General features: G+C 39.1%; 1 protein-coding gene across 1 annotated transcript in view; it reads left to right on the forward strand.

Annotated features, from left to right (window-relative positions):
* The first annotated feature begins 1639 nt into the window (after positions 1–1639).
* The window catches only part of LOC137892422 (sodium channel protein type 2 subunit alpha-like), a 44640-nt gene continuing 31356 nt past the window's right edge, over positions 1640–14923 (forward strand). The window contains exons 1-4 of the mRNA XM_068737518.1: positions 1640–1717; positions 7558–7864; positions 9554–9672; positions 12184–12273. Coding sequence (XP_068593619.1) covers positions 7598–7864; positions 9554–9672; positions 12184–12273 — 476 coding nt within the window. The 5' untranslated portion in view covers positions 1640–1717; positions 7558–7597. The remainder of the gene's footprint in view (positions 1718–7557; positions 7865–9553; positions 9673–12183; positions 12274–14923) is intronic.

Raw genomic sequence — 14923 nt, forward strand, 5'->3', positions numbered from 1 at the left:
CCAGAGAAATGTTTATGAGAAGGGAGCTTAACATAAACATTTAAATCACACAGCACTAGATATCTGCCTGGGGCACCCAAATAAAAGGGCTTCTAATGGCTGTAGTTATAGGCTACTATGTTGTTTCCATAAAATAAGACTACATTGTTTTTGAACATACATCACTATACTCTCTAATACAAAATGGCCTTACGGTGCTTATTTTCTCACAATCAGTGCTAGTTCTGTCAGTTAGACACACGTAGGCAGGCAAACATCAAGCCGGCCTTTAATCCTTTAAAGAACGGCTTAGAATACATCAGAGGATAATTACTCATATGGTCTCCCTTTATAGCATCACATGGATGTGCAGTACGAATATTGACCCAGTGTTCAACCGTATTAACACTGTGTGCCTCGTTGTAACCTTCCCTGTCAGTTCTGAAAAATGACATCATGAGTCATGAGTCAAAATCAAGTGCTGCCATTTTATTGCCCAACATAAAAAAAGTCAAAAGGCATTTTTAAGTCCCTATTAACACTGCCAGATATGAAATGTTGAAAAAACACAGACTCCCAGTGGCACAATAGCACTACTGGGTCTCCAAACACTAGCATCTGTCTAAAATGTGTACATTTTTAAATGCCGATATTCCCAATCTGTTTTGTCTAAAGAGCAGAGAACATAATCTCTTGACTCATAGAAAGTCCACCGTTGGCCACTAGAGGGCGCAGTAAGAGACCAAAACTGGAGGCGTGGGCCGCACCGCTATGTCATCCAGAACCACCACCATTCAGCCCATTGGATACACAGTAAAAAAAAAATGCTGACAGCTTGTGTTAAACAATATCCTTTTACGGTGCATTCAAGGGCAACAGGTTTTGATTCCAAATCGAGTTTGTGACTTGTTCAACTTCGTGGTTGACAGTGAAATCACTTGCTGTAAGTCTTGCTTAGCACATGAACTACAATTCCTCAAATGTCAAACGTGGTGTAAATGCAACATGGAATATCCTATTCTGTAATATGAGTCAAAACAAGTTCATATACTTTAAGAAAACAATATGCTATTCATGTCCTCACAAACACAGTTCTGACATTAGATTACTTCTAATGTGTATCATGTAAGCTACCATAACAATAGCCCATAACTGCACAGAGTGCTTCTTTCACCGTGTCCCTTATTTTTTTGCGATTTGGTGGAGTGGAAAAAGTGCCCACTCACCGACTATATCTCTATCCAATTTGAATGGGACATGTAGGAGCGGTAATCCTCCGCGGTCCGGCAGCATCCTCCCTCCCTCGTGCTCTTGCTCAAGGGCAAATCTAGGCGCTCATCTCCCGCCGCTGCGCAGCTGCCGAAGACAGCGCAGCATCCTCTCAACGCTCGCGGGCTCGGGACCTTTCCTCTGTGGGATGAATGCTGAAGAGCCACTTGGATGGAAGGACAGAGGGCAACCTGCACGTCGCACCTGTGGCATGGTTAAAAAATGTCCAACATAAGGTGATTAGACGACCGGCGTTGGTCTAGAGCTCAGTTTTGTGCGCCAAACTTTTGGATTGTGGTGATAAGACGCACTTTTTTTCTGTCCTGTTGGATTGGAGTTTTGGTCCGTCATGAAGAACAAACCTTGACGGCAAGACATGGATTTTGCGCGGAGAGTTTGGCTTTTCCTTCGTCTAAAACCCGAAGAACTCAACTCTGGAAATTATGCTGTAAATCTCAGAGTTTCATATGTAAGTATAGCCCTGTAAGGGTTTTCTGTATTTTATATTATTTGCAATTAATATTGAGCGTGCATTCATTTTGTGGCCACACAGACAGACAAGTAAATGTCTTCATAAATGCTGGACATCATTTGTTAACAATTTGGTCTTCAGCTTTTCATTCTTTTCTTCCAGTTAAAATGGGTTAATGGAGAACTACACACAATGAAAAAAAGAACAAATTATAATCATTCCTACTTTTAAAATCTGGTTTTAGGTTTATTCTATAATCTAAAACAACACCAACTATGTTATGTATCATTGAATATAAATATATATATATATATATATATATATATATATATATATATATATATATATATATATATATACCAGAAAGTGCATCAGGCAAAATATAAATTTAATGTTTTCATGTGAGCATTAAAGGCTTACACTTACTTTCATGATCTCTCACTTCTGTGACATATTACATAATGCCATGTGAGGCACATTTCAGTTCCATTTTCCTCTTTCGGTGACATCTGTCACCTTCATCTTCTTGTCCAAGTGGTGTAACTCATGATTAGTTTTAATATGTTTTTGGAGTCAAACTCAGTTGAGCATAACTGCTGCGTCCCAAGCATCAGATATCATTAAAGTAATTGTCCTCAATGCATCACCCTCATGATTTCATTTTGTAGGTCTATACCTTCTGTAACCGAAGTATTTAAGCTATCTGATGCAATTACTTTGAAAGGTTTCTGCAGAAAAATAGGTCATCAGTTCAGCCATTGCACCCAGGATCACAGTATGAAGCGCTGAGAGGGCACAGCCACATTACATAGGCCCAGAACAGACATTATGTGCAGTCTGACTCCCAGTATGTGCTGGAATTTGATTTCCAAAAGTTTTAATGTCATTTTTTTTTTTTGTCATGCACAAGTAATCAGATTGTTTAACTTGACTGTAAACTTTCTGTCAATAATTCCACATATGGCACATGCTTTTACAACATACAGGATAATGAATCAAGAAGAAAAAATCTGAACAAACTTAAACAACTAATTTAATCTCTTGAAACCATATTAATTTACAGTTAACAAACCTTTATAGACCAATGTCAATAAAACAGTCCTAACTGAAACCACTTATTTGAGATAATATAATAAATTTAAATGGAGGGAAAAAATAAATCCTTGGTGTGATCCTTCTGTCCTGAAATGAGCTTCTGAGGGTTTGAACCCCATGAATCCAGAGAACCACAAAACCCTGATATTAGAGTAAAAGTAACAGAAAAGCACAACATTCAAAATAATATTTTTTACTACAAAAACCATTATACAATTATTTGTTTGCATACATATCCTTTATTATTTTTGGCAAATAGTTTAAGTAATGCAGTGTTGTACATATTACATAATGACCATAATGACAACGAGGCAATCACACTTGTTCTATTTCAAAGACACAATCTGTTATATTAAATGCAGAAAATTCACAAGAAAAATGGAATACATGTTTTCAGGCACTTCAAATATTAAGAAGAGAATTTGGCAAAAATGCTCTTATCAGAAAATTTAAAGTGCATTTTTAAATTAAAATAAATATATAAAACTCTATTTTAATAGCTTTAAATTATAATCAGTTACCAAAGTAACAGAACACGTATCACCATTTGCATGACCCACTATTGATGACTTATATGAGAACATTCATAAGGAAGAGTGTCAAAGTGTGTCAGCTGATCTGGTCCCCCATCTGCAGTGTCCATGTAGCAGTATTTGATTTCTTGGAATTTAAGCTGATAGAAATAGATTTGAAGACAGAGCAAAGCTTCTGGTACAGTCCAGTTAATAATAATAGTGAGTGTAACAGATGCGGAAGAAATGGCACGCTGGAGCACAGAGTCAATGTTGTTTAGCATCATTTCAGGGTGGCAGCGTCTTTTTGATATGAAATCATGATTTCTTGTTATGTCAACACATTTCAAATAGTTACCTTATATGAAAGTTTGAGCTGGATATTTGCCAGAGAGACTGAACCTCACACAACAAAATGACAAAGTATCTCAAAGCTGAAAGGAGTTGGTGACGTGAAATGACATGATTCATTAGTTTGTCCACCAGAGAGCACTGACAAGTGATTCTTTACACTGGAACATTTTAGTGTGTATCTTGGTCTCACAAACCCATGCAAAAATGAAGGGATCCATATTGATTGTTTGTTTGATTAATCGTTTGTTTATGTTAAAAAAAATAGCTTGTGGCCAATATTTTAAACCCCAAATTATCAATATTGGTATTGAACTCAATATTACAGTATCAGTCGGGCTGTCGTTCAAACTAGCAACATTTTCATTTTCAGGTCTGCTCCATAACTCTCATCACATCACTTCATTTATTGTTCAGCTCTTCTTTGTGAGAAATTAAAACAGTAACATTGCACAACACATGTCAGGCGTGTGTGTGTGTGTGTGTGTGTGTGTGTGTGTGTGTGTGTGTGTGTGTGTGTGTGTGTGCGTGCCAATCCACTGCTCCGCTCTACTTTAAATCTAATTATCATAATTATTTGCAGTGATGATGAACATATCACATCTGGCTGTTATGGGAATTAAATTTCATTCAACTAAAATAGTTTTTTGTATTTCCTAGTTTGTAAATCTAACCAGTGCATAGAGACAGATATTCTCTCTCTTTGACTTGAGAATAATATTATTCATATGTACTTTATTTATGTTGTGCGCTACAGAGTAGAGGTCATTGTCATATCTGTAGTGTTTGTTACCTTTCAAAGAAGATGCTGTGATTGTGATTCTCTGGAGGATTCATCATGTCCTAACAAAAATAGGCTTTATCTGCTCTATGACGTTGCAAATGGACCTTAACCTATTTATTTTGATAGCAAATGGGAAAGCGCCGGATTCAGTGTATGAGATGAGCTGATCTGAGATTTACCTGGGCCAAATAAGCAGATCAAGTGAAAGCAGATAACTAGCGTCTGGCTGGGCGTGTGAAGGGATCAATGCATTTCAGAACGGGAGGAGATGGAGAACTCGCAGAGCTTAGTCAATATGAAAAGGATACAATAGTATTTCTCTGTCAAAAGGGCAACAGAGAAATGTAATCCTCTCTTTGGAAAGCTTTTCCAGTTATTAAAATATCAGCCTCTGTTACTGGCTAAAATGAGGGAATGATTTTTTAGTAGAAAGGCCTCTAGTATTGTCTGTATTTAGACAGTGGCTTTGGTCTCTGATCAGATTACTTGCCAACTGCACTTATTTTTTATTTAAGTCCAGAGGAACCAAGTTTGCCAATAAGAAAAAAGAAAATTAAGATTTTAGAGCTATTCAAATTATATTTAGTAACGTCTCTGGTACAAATAATCATTAATTTGCTTTCTGAATTAATTCAAACACTCAAAATTGGCTACAGCCAAGGTGTAATATTATTAACATGGTAGTAAACTGGAAAGGCACTAGAAAGCTCTTTTGTACTGAAGAAAATGTAACACTACCAGTTTGTGAAGTCATGTTTCCACTTTGTTTGGGATTTCAGGAGAACTGTCTTATATGAAAGAATCATAATCTTTTTACAACAGAAGTTTATTGGAATCCTGGTCCAACAGAGTCTACTATCGTCTCTACTGTTCCCCTTAGCTCTTTGCAGCGTCTTTCAGCTCGTGGTTTTGGTTCTTTGTCCCGCAACTTAACAAATTCTGCAGCTAAAAAAGCTCAGAAAAACCAACTGTATGCCACCTGCCCAACACCATACAGCAGCCGGATACAGTTAGCAACTAGCTGGCAAACATATTGGGGCAACACAGACACTGGACTCTTTTGAGACTGGCCTAAAAACCTTTTTATTCAGGGAGGCATTTCTGACTTTGTGTTAAATCACTGTCAGCTATTTATTTTGTGTTTCTGTTCATTTACTATTTTCTATTATGCTTATGTTTATTACTTTTTTATTATAGTTTGTTTTAACTACATTTTAACTATGTTTTTATTATGTTCTAGCTCTGTGGCACTCTGAGATTCCATGAATGAAAAGTGCGTTACAAATAAAATGCATTATTATTATTATTATTATTATTTAGAAGCTTAGGAGGAGCCAGATGTTTCTCCCAGGGGTTGGTTGAGACCAAGACAGAGGTAAAGTTTGACCTACATTTTTCTGCTTGTCTGAAACAAAACTCCAGATGAAATGAGGCTCAGAGTCAACTGAATGTGTAAGATCAGAGTGTAACAATTATGATTTACACAGCCTGCACTGTGCAATATCCGAGATTTCATTGGCCCCCACATAGCTCTCAACATGTCGAAGGGAGAGTTAACAGTGTTCACCTGAAGAGGAACCGGAGGGTGGGTGCGCGGGACGGCATTATCAGCAGTGCAAAGTTGCAGCTAACTACTAAGTACACAGTTTAGTCTGGAAGACATTTTTGGCTTTTAGGGCTGCGTTTTGTTGTGATGTTAAAAATGTCAAAGTACGTCTTTAAGGTTGCTGGCAGGTCGATGTCCAGGCCCAGGCAGACAAACAGCAAGTGACCGCCATCCTAAATCAGTGCTGGTGAAAACCTCTGGTCAGAGCTGCAGGCCGTGGTCTTAATCCCTCTGACTGACAACTATGGCTGCCCTAGTTTGACAGAGGCAGTTGGATAACAGGGAGCTGGTGTTGGTCAGTTGTATGGTGAAAACATGTATATCATGTGTCTGGACCTCCCTGAGTACCATCTCAGAAAATCAGACGCAATGCAGTGATTAAAGCCTGTGTATTTCTGTATTTCCTGTTGTTTGATTGCTGTGTTAATGGGTTATAGTGTTTTCTAGGACTCAGACCTCTGAGATCGTTGGAAGTTCCCCTTCAGAGAAGTTTTTACAGAACAACTTTTATATTATAAATACTTGTTTAATCATTCTGATGTTATACGTTTCTGTTTGTAGGAAAATGAGACAATCTCTACAGTGCAATATGCACTCTCCTTGTACCTCCGTTTTGGTCTCCACCTACTGCTGAGGAAAGTGTTGAGCTATTTAGCTTCTAAATATTCCACCATGTTCACAAACTAGCTGCTAATGTTGCCCATCCGCTGTTTGGTGCTGAGCAGGCAGTGTACAGTGGGTTTTTAAAGCTTTTTCGCTGAATATCGCTGCCTGATGTGGCTGGAAATTAAGCTGATGAGAGCCGTGACACTCGCCACAAACAGCTAAAAGTTAAGAAAAACGAGAACAATGAGCTGAACAACGCTAAAACGCTGGGGTACTGCAGAGTCAGGTGGTAATTCTCTGTTGTCACTACAAGCAACCTCTCTTGACATTCAAATCCCCTAGAAGAGTAAAGTGGAGGAAAACGTTCACCACTGGAAATGCAAGGGAGGCATCGCAAGGGCTCAACTCCACAAGATGGCAGATCCTGATCCTGCCTCTTTTGCTGAGCCGCTTAACATTTTCTACAGAAGGTTCAACAGCTCATTACTGCAAAAAGACTAGAACCAGCAGTCCCAGTCCCTCACGTATACACCGGTCACAGAGGAGAGGAGGAAAGAGGTTTTCACCTTGTTCAGAGTAAATCCAAGCAAAGCCCTCTGGCCCAGACAAGCTCAAAGGCAGAGTGCTTTCTCACCTGGGTGATGTCGTGACCCAGCTCTGTCAGCAGCTTCTTGACTCCAAGGAGTCCATAAGTGGGGGAGCCCTATGTGCACATGTTTGCTAGATGTATGCTTGTATTGAATGAAGTGCCACATCCAAGAAGCCATGTTGTTCACAAACTGTCTCAGGAGCCTGTGTGATTTATATTTGGACGATTCTCACCCACCTTCCTCCATCTCTCCTTTCCCTATGTGTTCAACCCCCCCACTTCCCCGCCCCGTAGCTGTAAGTAAATTCTAGTACAGCAGAATCAGGATGAAAAGATGGCAACCATGCTGTTACCAACGGGTCCTGATGGCTTGCGGCGGTTCACTCGCGAATCCATGGCTGCGCTGGAGCAGCGGATTGCGCAGGAGCAGGCCAAGAAGGCCAAGGATTGCCACGAGGCTCACAGGAATGCAGAGTCACCCAAACCCAGGCTCGACCTGGAGGCAGGCAAGCAGCTGCCACGCATCTTCGGTGACATTCCTACAGAACTTGTCGGGGTGCCACTGGAAGACATTGATCCGTTTTACTACAAGAACCAGAGGGTGAGAGCTTCTTTGTACATGTGTGTGTGTGTGCGTGTGTGTGTGTGTGTTTGTTGGGTGGGGTTAACGGTGGTGGTCGTGGTTATGTTGTCTACAACACAACTGGTCTAGAAAATGTCAGAAAATAGTGAACAATGTCCTAAATATTCTGGGCTTACTATCTGTGAATATATATGACAACTATCTATTCACAAAGCAGAAAGGCCTTCATTTCTGTTTTTTTCACATTTCAAATTTACTGTATAGGACGTTGTGAGGAGATCCGCCACATTTTACACCATTTCAACAGACATCTGATAGGAACATGGGCCAATCAGTTCAAAGTCACAACAACAGCTTTAAGTCCACCTATTTGAAGGTGTCGTATGGGCAAATGAACATTTTCTGTTCATACTGGCTATTCCCTTCTTACCATGCTTCCATCTGAAGTGATTTTGGATGAAATTCACAGTCGTTGTTCTGTGCAAAAATATATTTCAAAGTGTAGCCAAAGTTAATATGAGGCTTCAGCGGTCCGAGGTAATCACATGAAGATCCTCGAATGTTACAGTCTTTGTTTCCCCTGACTGTTTCCTTAGAGAGACATGCAGAGAGATAAGTAACACAAAAAGGAAAGTTGCTGCTAAAAAGGCTGTAACTTTGGAAGAGACCAATTTTGTTTGACTAACTCGTGCAGTTGAAGACTCATAGTACCATCAGCTAAACTTTGGAATACAATTTCACGCAGAGTGAGGACTTTAGATTTTCGTCCCCCATCACGTACATCGGGCACTATGAAGGGATCTCTGTATGAACAGGAGGAAAGAGTCAGCAAAAACTGTTTCAACGTACACATGGGCACCTGACTAAGACAGACATAATAGATATTGTGAAACCACGACTGAATTATCGTTTCCTGCAAACAGCTTGCTCTAAACACATCCAACATTTTTATGTTTCAGAATATTTGAATATTCACTGCCATGATTGTATCTCAAAAAAATCGGTTAATCATTGGCATTTGAGTATCGTCAGCGATGCTGCTAATTTTCTGATACATGTTAAATGATCAACAAAGCTCTCATCTGGACTCTGATACAGTATGTCAGTGATCCGGCTGCGGCTGTGTCTTTTGTGGACGCAGAAATAAGATTAGCAAGTTTTGATATGCAGAGTGAGTAGATCAGGCGGTTGCCCGTTAATGGGCCGCTTATGGGGAGATGAAAAAAAGGACGTGGCAGTCATTCTCAGAGTCTCTTTGTTTTGGCATGTGATGCGCTGCTAGATGGGAGGATTATCCAAAGACGGAAAAAATATTTAAATAAAAGCCACATCTGTTGGGGAAAGGTTCTGCCCCGCTTTGGAGTTGGCTCCATTATCTCAACTGGCCCCGCTGGCTGTGCGTGTATGTGCACTTGCAGCTTTCTTGGAGGCAGAAGTGCTTGTGGGGGAAGTTAACACCGATGATGGACTCGACACTGCTGTTATATGATCATCGGCTGCAGAGTAAAGAAAACCGCTGGACTGCGTTTCTCTGCAGAACTGGATAGAAAGGAACATGTACATGATGGGAAAAGTTGTTTGGGAAATGCATTTACATCCTGATGACTTGTTACAGTTTGTTTTATTCACCGAATTTAAGCAATGATATTTGGAAAATGATATATTTCTCACTGCTGATTTCTGTTTTCTTTCTGTTTTCTTTTACAGACTTTTATAGTACTTAACAAAGGGAAGGCCATCTTCAGATTCAGTGCCACGTCTGCAATTTACATATTTAGTCCGTTACACTTCATCAGATCAATCGCCATCAAAATTTTAGTCCATTCATATCCTTTTTTTGGTTACCCAGAGCCTGTGTCTCTTCCTGCCTCGGACATGTAAAGTAATTATGTAACTGTTTGATTTTCTGTCAGACCATATTACCTGTCACTTTAATTAGTTTGATATTAATGACATTTGTGATAAAGTACTGGTGGGTGAACGCCCTAATTGGCTTAAAAAAGATAGAGATAATAGAAGTGATATGAGTATATATTAATAGTTAGTAATCAGGATGAGGTGATGGGTGAAAAATGAGCTTTCAGGCATTGCTTTTTCACTCCAAAAAGTGCTTTACAAAGTAAAAGTGTCGATGTCAGCAGCTCAACTTATATGATAACATGAAGATCAGACTGCTGAGAACAAACCAGTATGAAAAGTTTCCACCTAAATGATCATTTTATGCTGTAAAGAGAGATTCCTCTTCTTGCATCTCATACTGGCAGACAGGGGCGTCGTTAGGCCTATTTTAGGGGAATCCCCCCTAAAATGTTCTTAAGCCCCCCCAAATAATTTGGCATTATTGGCTTTAAAAAAAAGAAATAAAAACAATATTTTGGTGATGTCATTAAATTAAACTATTGTTTCTCACGTGGACAATTTATTTATAACTCTAACATGCTACATATGTGCGTGCGTTCTGGTTTGTATGTTTTCTCTTCAAAGTACAATCCAACAGCCTATCATCATACTGACTATTGTACCGGGCACTAGGACCTTGGGGAAGCTGCTGCGCTGGCTTTCTCACTCTGCCAAGTAACGTCTCTCGTCAACGACAGCCAGGATTATAGTCAAGGAGTTTAACGTTAGCTCAAAGTAAATGATGCACGGAGTGAAATTGTAAGTACAGGTAGTTACAGAATGTGGCTATCTGTAGTTGTTAACGATTGTTACCTGCTTACATTTAGGTTTACTTGAGGCAAATGAAAGGGAATATTGTAGTGGGCTATGTTAACACTAAGCTAGCTAGCTAGCTAGCTATTTTGTTAGAAACTGTCTTCAGTGAGCAAGAGTGAATGAGCGAATTCAAAATACAAGAAATAACTATCGACATCTCTCTATTCTTTGCATTAATATATTTCTCTAGTATTTCGAAACAATAATATCAGTCTCTATAGAATGTTGTTGTTTATAATCAGTTAATGGTATATTTGACACTGAACTAGTTCATCTTTATCTCAGTGAAAGTGTCCAAATGAGCATAAAATATCACTGGTATGTAAAAACTACGCGGACAACAAAATAGATGTAAATGTTGATCAAAATCTTATTCCCTTCTGCTCATAATAAAACAAGTAAACAACTCAAAAGTTGACACTGTCAGGTCCATTCTCCATCCATTGTGTGCGGTCCCTTTAAGAATTAGGATTTGGGAGTGACGCGGATATGAAAGCTAGTTTATCCGTCTTTCCTTTACAAGCATGAAAATTATTTCTCTCTCTTTATTTGAGAAAAGTTCATATTTGTGTTGTCAAATTTCACTATGGCCCTGAAATTCTGTCTCGTGTTATCATATACTGAATGCAAGCAAAACTACAGAGCAAAATCACACTCTTTCTGATTGAACCAATCTATGAACTGTCTGAAACAATTGATATCCGCGGCCCCAAAAACAATTGCGCAAACATGCCCCTCCCCTTGGGGCTAAGCCCCCCCCCTTTCTTTGAATCCTAGAAACGCCCCTGCTGGCAGATAAGCCAATTTCTAATATTTACAGATTTTCACCCGAAGGTTTCTATTGGATTTTTTCATAGTCCCATTTTTGAAACAGCTTTGTAATGGTCCTCTCTGGCATTGCAAAGCAAATCCCCTCATATCCCTCTTTTAATCTCTGAAATAAAATAAGAGCAAGGAGATTTCACATCATGTGACGGCTGCCTATTAGTTCTCAGATAGCCGATTTGTACTTTACATGTTCCTCTGGATCTCCTCTGTGTTATTGATGACAAATCATCTATTGATCAAATCATATTTTAAATAACATCTTTTAACTGTTATTGATTGTTAAATCACAAGTGCAACTGACAACATATTCTGAACTGCATTTGAAGAGCCCTATTGGAGGGCAAAAACTGTTTTTCATCATTTTAGTATGTAATAAAAATGTATTTTGGATCATTTATATTATTGAAAGAAACTAGGTACTCTTCAGACGATTATTCTAATGACTTAAATCATTTACATTATTTAAAGAAACTGGTTACTCCTCAGACGATTATTTTCATGACTTTCTAATGATTTGATTCTGATAGATATTTATTTTAATTTTAGCAGCTGACTGAGCCTTTGTTATTGTTGCCATTTTGCTTCATTCATCCATAAGAGAGAATGATATAGCTCTTACTTAAAAATTCCATAATCTGAATTTACTGTATTTCTAATACCATTGTCACACACAGTGATGGTTTATCCTAATGGGCATATTTCATAGGATTACAAGAAACATTGTGTCATACATTGTTGGCTTATTTGACTGTAAAGTTACTATTTCACAGTAATTTCCTTAACCTCTATTCCACATTGTTCAGCTTGTTCATAATGTTCACTATACTGACCAACTGCTGCTTCATGGCCATGTCTGATCCGGCTCCATGGACAAAGTACCTGGAGTAAGTACACATTTAGTGCTTAAGTTAAAACTTTTGTGTTTTGGACATAATTTGAAACCGTGCTTCATGTTTTCTAATGTGGAGCTTTGTTGGGATTTGTTGTTTTGTTACTGATGATTGAGGAATCATGACATGTAAGTATATGATGCAAGTGGTACATACTGTAGTCAGGATGCCCCAACGCATGTTAAAAGAAAGCATGTGGTGTCGAATGAAACTCAAAAGTGTCTTAAAATTCTTCAAAAATATTGTGATGTGGAAGATGTGGCCGAGTTGTCATCATCAGTGGGTCACATGCATTTTTAGCTTGCAGCATGCTAATGTTATCTTCATTGATTTAATTTGTTCATCTACTTTTGCACCTTTAGACATTCATTTTTAATAGATGTGAAAAGACAAGCAGTTTGTTTTGGTCCAAGAGTTAGAGGACTATATTAACTATACTCATATATATATATATATATATATATATATATATATATATATACACACACGTTAAACCTTAAAAGCTGATTAACTTAGTTCAACATTTGCGTAGCGAAAACGGGGAAACGGTTAACTTTAGCCTGTCCTATCCTAAGGTAACAAAATCTGAGACTTCAGGAACTTACTGTTCCCAGCTAAGACATAGCTTGGCATTGAAACTGTTTATACGCTTTAGAAGTATGCTTTATGAAGACTTTGTTCGGACAGAGTGAAGCTAGCTGTTTCCCCTTTTTCAGTCTTTGTGCTAATCTAAGCTAACTTCATGACCGTAGCTTCATATTTGCTGTTTGACTGTGGCAGACCTGAAGTAAAAGACTGTTTACAAGTACGGAACAAATTGGAATATGAATGAACTGACTACTGGAAAGTCTTCACCATGTCCATTGACTTACATTATTTTGCATGTTTGTCTTTGTAAACATTGTACAGGTGTTAATGTAGACTGCAATGATATACAGTGGGTACGGAAACTCAGCACCCCATCTTGACAGAAAAAAACAGAAATGTAGAAATTTTTGCTAATTTATTCAAAAAGAAAAACTGAAATATCACATGGTCATAAGTATTCAGACCCTTTGCTCAGTATTGAGTAGAAGCACCCTTTTGAGCTAGTACAGCCATGAGTCCTCTTGGGAATGATGCAACAAGTTTTTCACACCTGGATTTGGGGATCCTCTGCCATTCTTCCTTGCAGATCCTCTCCAGTTCCGTCAGGTTGGATAGTGAACGTTGGTGGACAGCCATTTTCAGGTCTCTCCAGAGATGCTCAATTGGGTTTAGGTCAGGGCTCTGGCTGGGCCAGTCAAGAATGGTCACAGAGTTGTTCCAAAGCCACTCCTTTGTTATTTTAGCTGTGTGCTTAGGGTCATTGTCTTGTTGGAAGGTGAACCTTCGGCCCAGTCTGAGGTCCTGAGCACTCTGGAAGAGGTTTTCTTCCAGGATATCTCTGTACTTGGCCGCATTCATCTTTCCTTCAATTGCAACCAGTCGTCCTGTCCCTGCAGCTGAAAAACACCCCCATAGCATGATGCTGCCACCACCATGTTTCACTGTTGGGATTGTATTGGGCAGGTGATGAGCAGTGCCTGGTTTTCTCCACACATACCGCTTAGAATTAATGCCAAAAAGTTCAATCTTCGTCTCATCAGACCAGAGAATCTTATTTCTCATAGTCTGGGAGTCCTTCATGTGTTTTTTGGCAAACTCTATGCGGGCTTTCATATGTCTTGCACTGAGGAGAGGCTTCCGTCGGGCCACTCTGCCATAAAGCCCCGACTGGTGGAGGGCTGCAGTGATAGTTGACTTTGTGGAACTTTCTCCCATCTCCCTACTGCATCTCTGGAGCTCAGCCACAGTGATCTTTGGGTTCTTCTTTACCTCTCTCACCAAGGCTCTTCTCCCACGATTGCTCAGTTTGGCTGGACGGCCAGGTCTAGCAAGAGTTCTGGTCATCCCAAACTTCTTCTATTTAAGGATTATGGAGGCCACTGTGCTCTTAGGAACCTTGAGTGCTGCAGAAATTCTTTTGTAACCTTGGCCAGATCTGTGCCTTGCCACAATTCTGTCTCTGAGCTCCTTGGGCAGTTCCTTCGACCTCATGATTCTCATTTGCTCTGACATGCACTGTGAGCTGTAAGGTCTTATATAGACAGGTGTGTGCCTTTCCTAATCAAGTCCAATCAGTTTATTTAAACACAGCTGGACTCCAATGAAGGAGTAGAACCATCTCAAGGAGGATTAGAAGAAATGGACAGCATGTGAGTTAAATATGAGTGTCACAGCAAAGGGTCTGAATACTTATGACCATGTGATATTTCAGTTTTTCTTTTTGAATAAATTTGCACAAATTTCTACATTTCTGTTTTTTTCTGTCAAGATGGGGTGCTGAGTGTACATTAATGAGAAATAAAATGAACTTTTTCGATTTTAGCAAATGGCTGCAATGAAACAAAGAGTGAAAAATTTAAATCGGTCTGAATACTTTCCGTACCCACTGTATGTGTGTTTAGGCATGCTATTTCCGATCTTGCACACAATCAGTGACTTCACTCCTCCACATTTAAAGTAACTATAACGTTAAATCATATGCAGCATTCAAAAAATGTATTCATTTATTTTTCATGCTTTGCCTTTCAGTCCTTGTTGATGTGGATAGTGGTTTATG

The sequence above is a fragment of the Cebidichthys violaceus genome, unplaced genomic scaffold, assembly GCF_023349555.1.
Source record: "Cebidichthys violaceus isolate CVI_PGR_0920_01 unplaced genomic scaffold, fCebVio1.0.p SCAF_8, whole genome shotgun sequence".
Classification (NCBI taxonomy): domain Eukaryota; kingdom Metazoa; phylum Chordata; class Actinopteri; order Perciformes; family Stichaeidae; genus Cebidichthys; species Cebidichthys violaceus.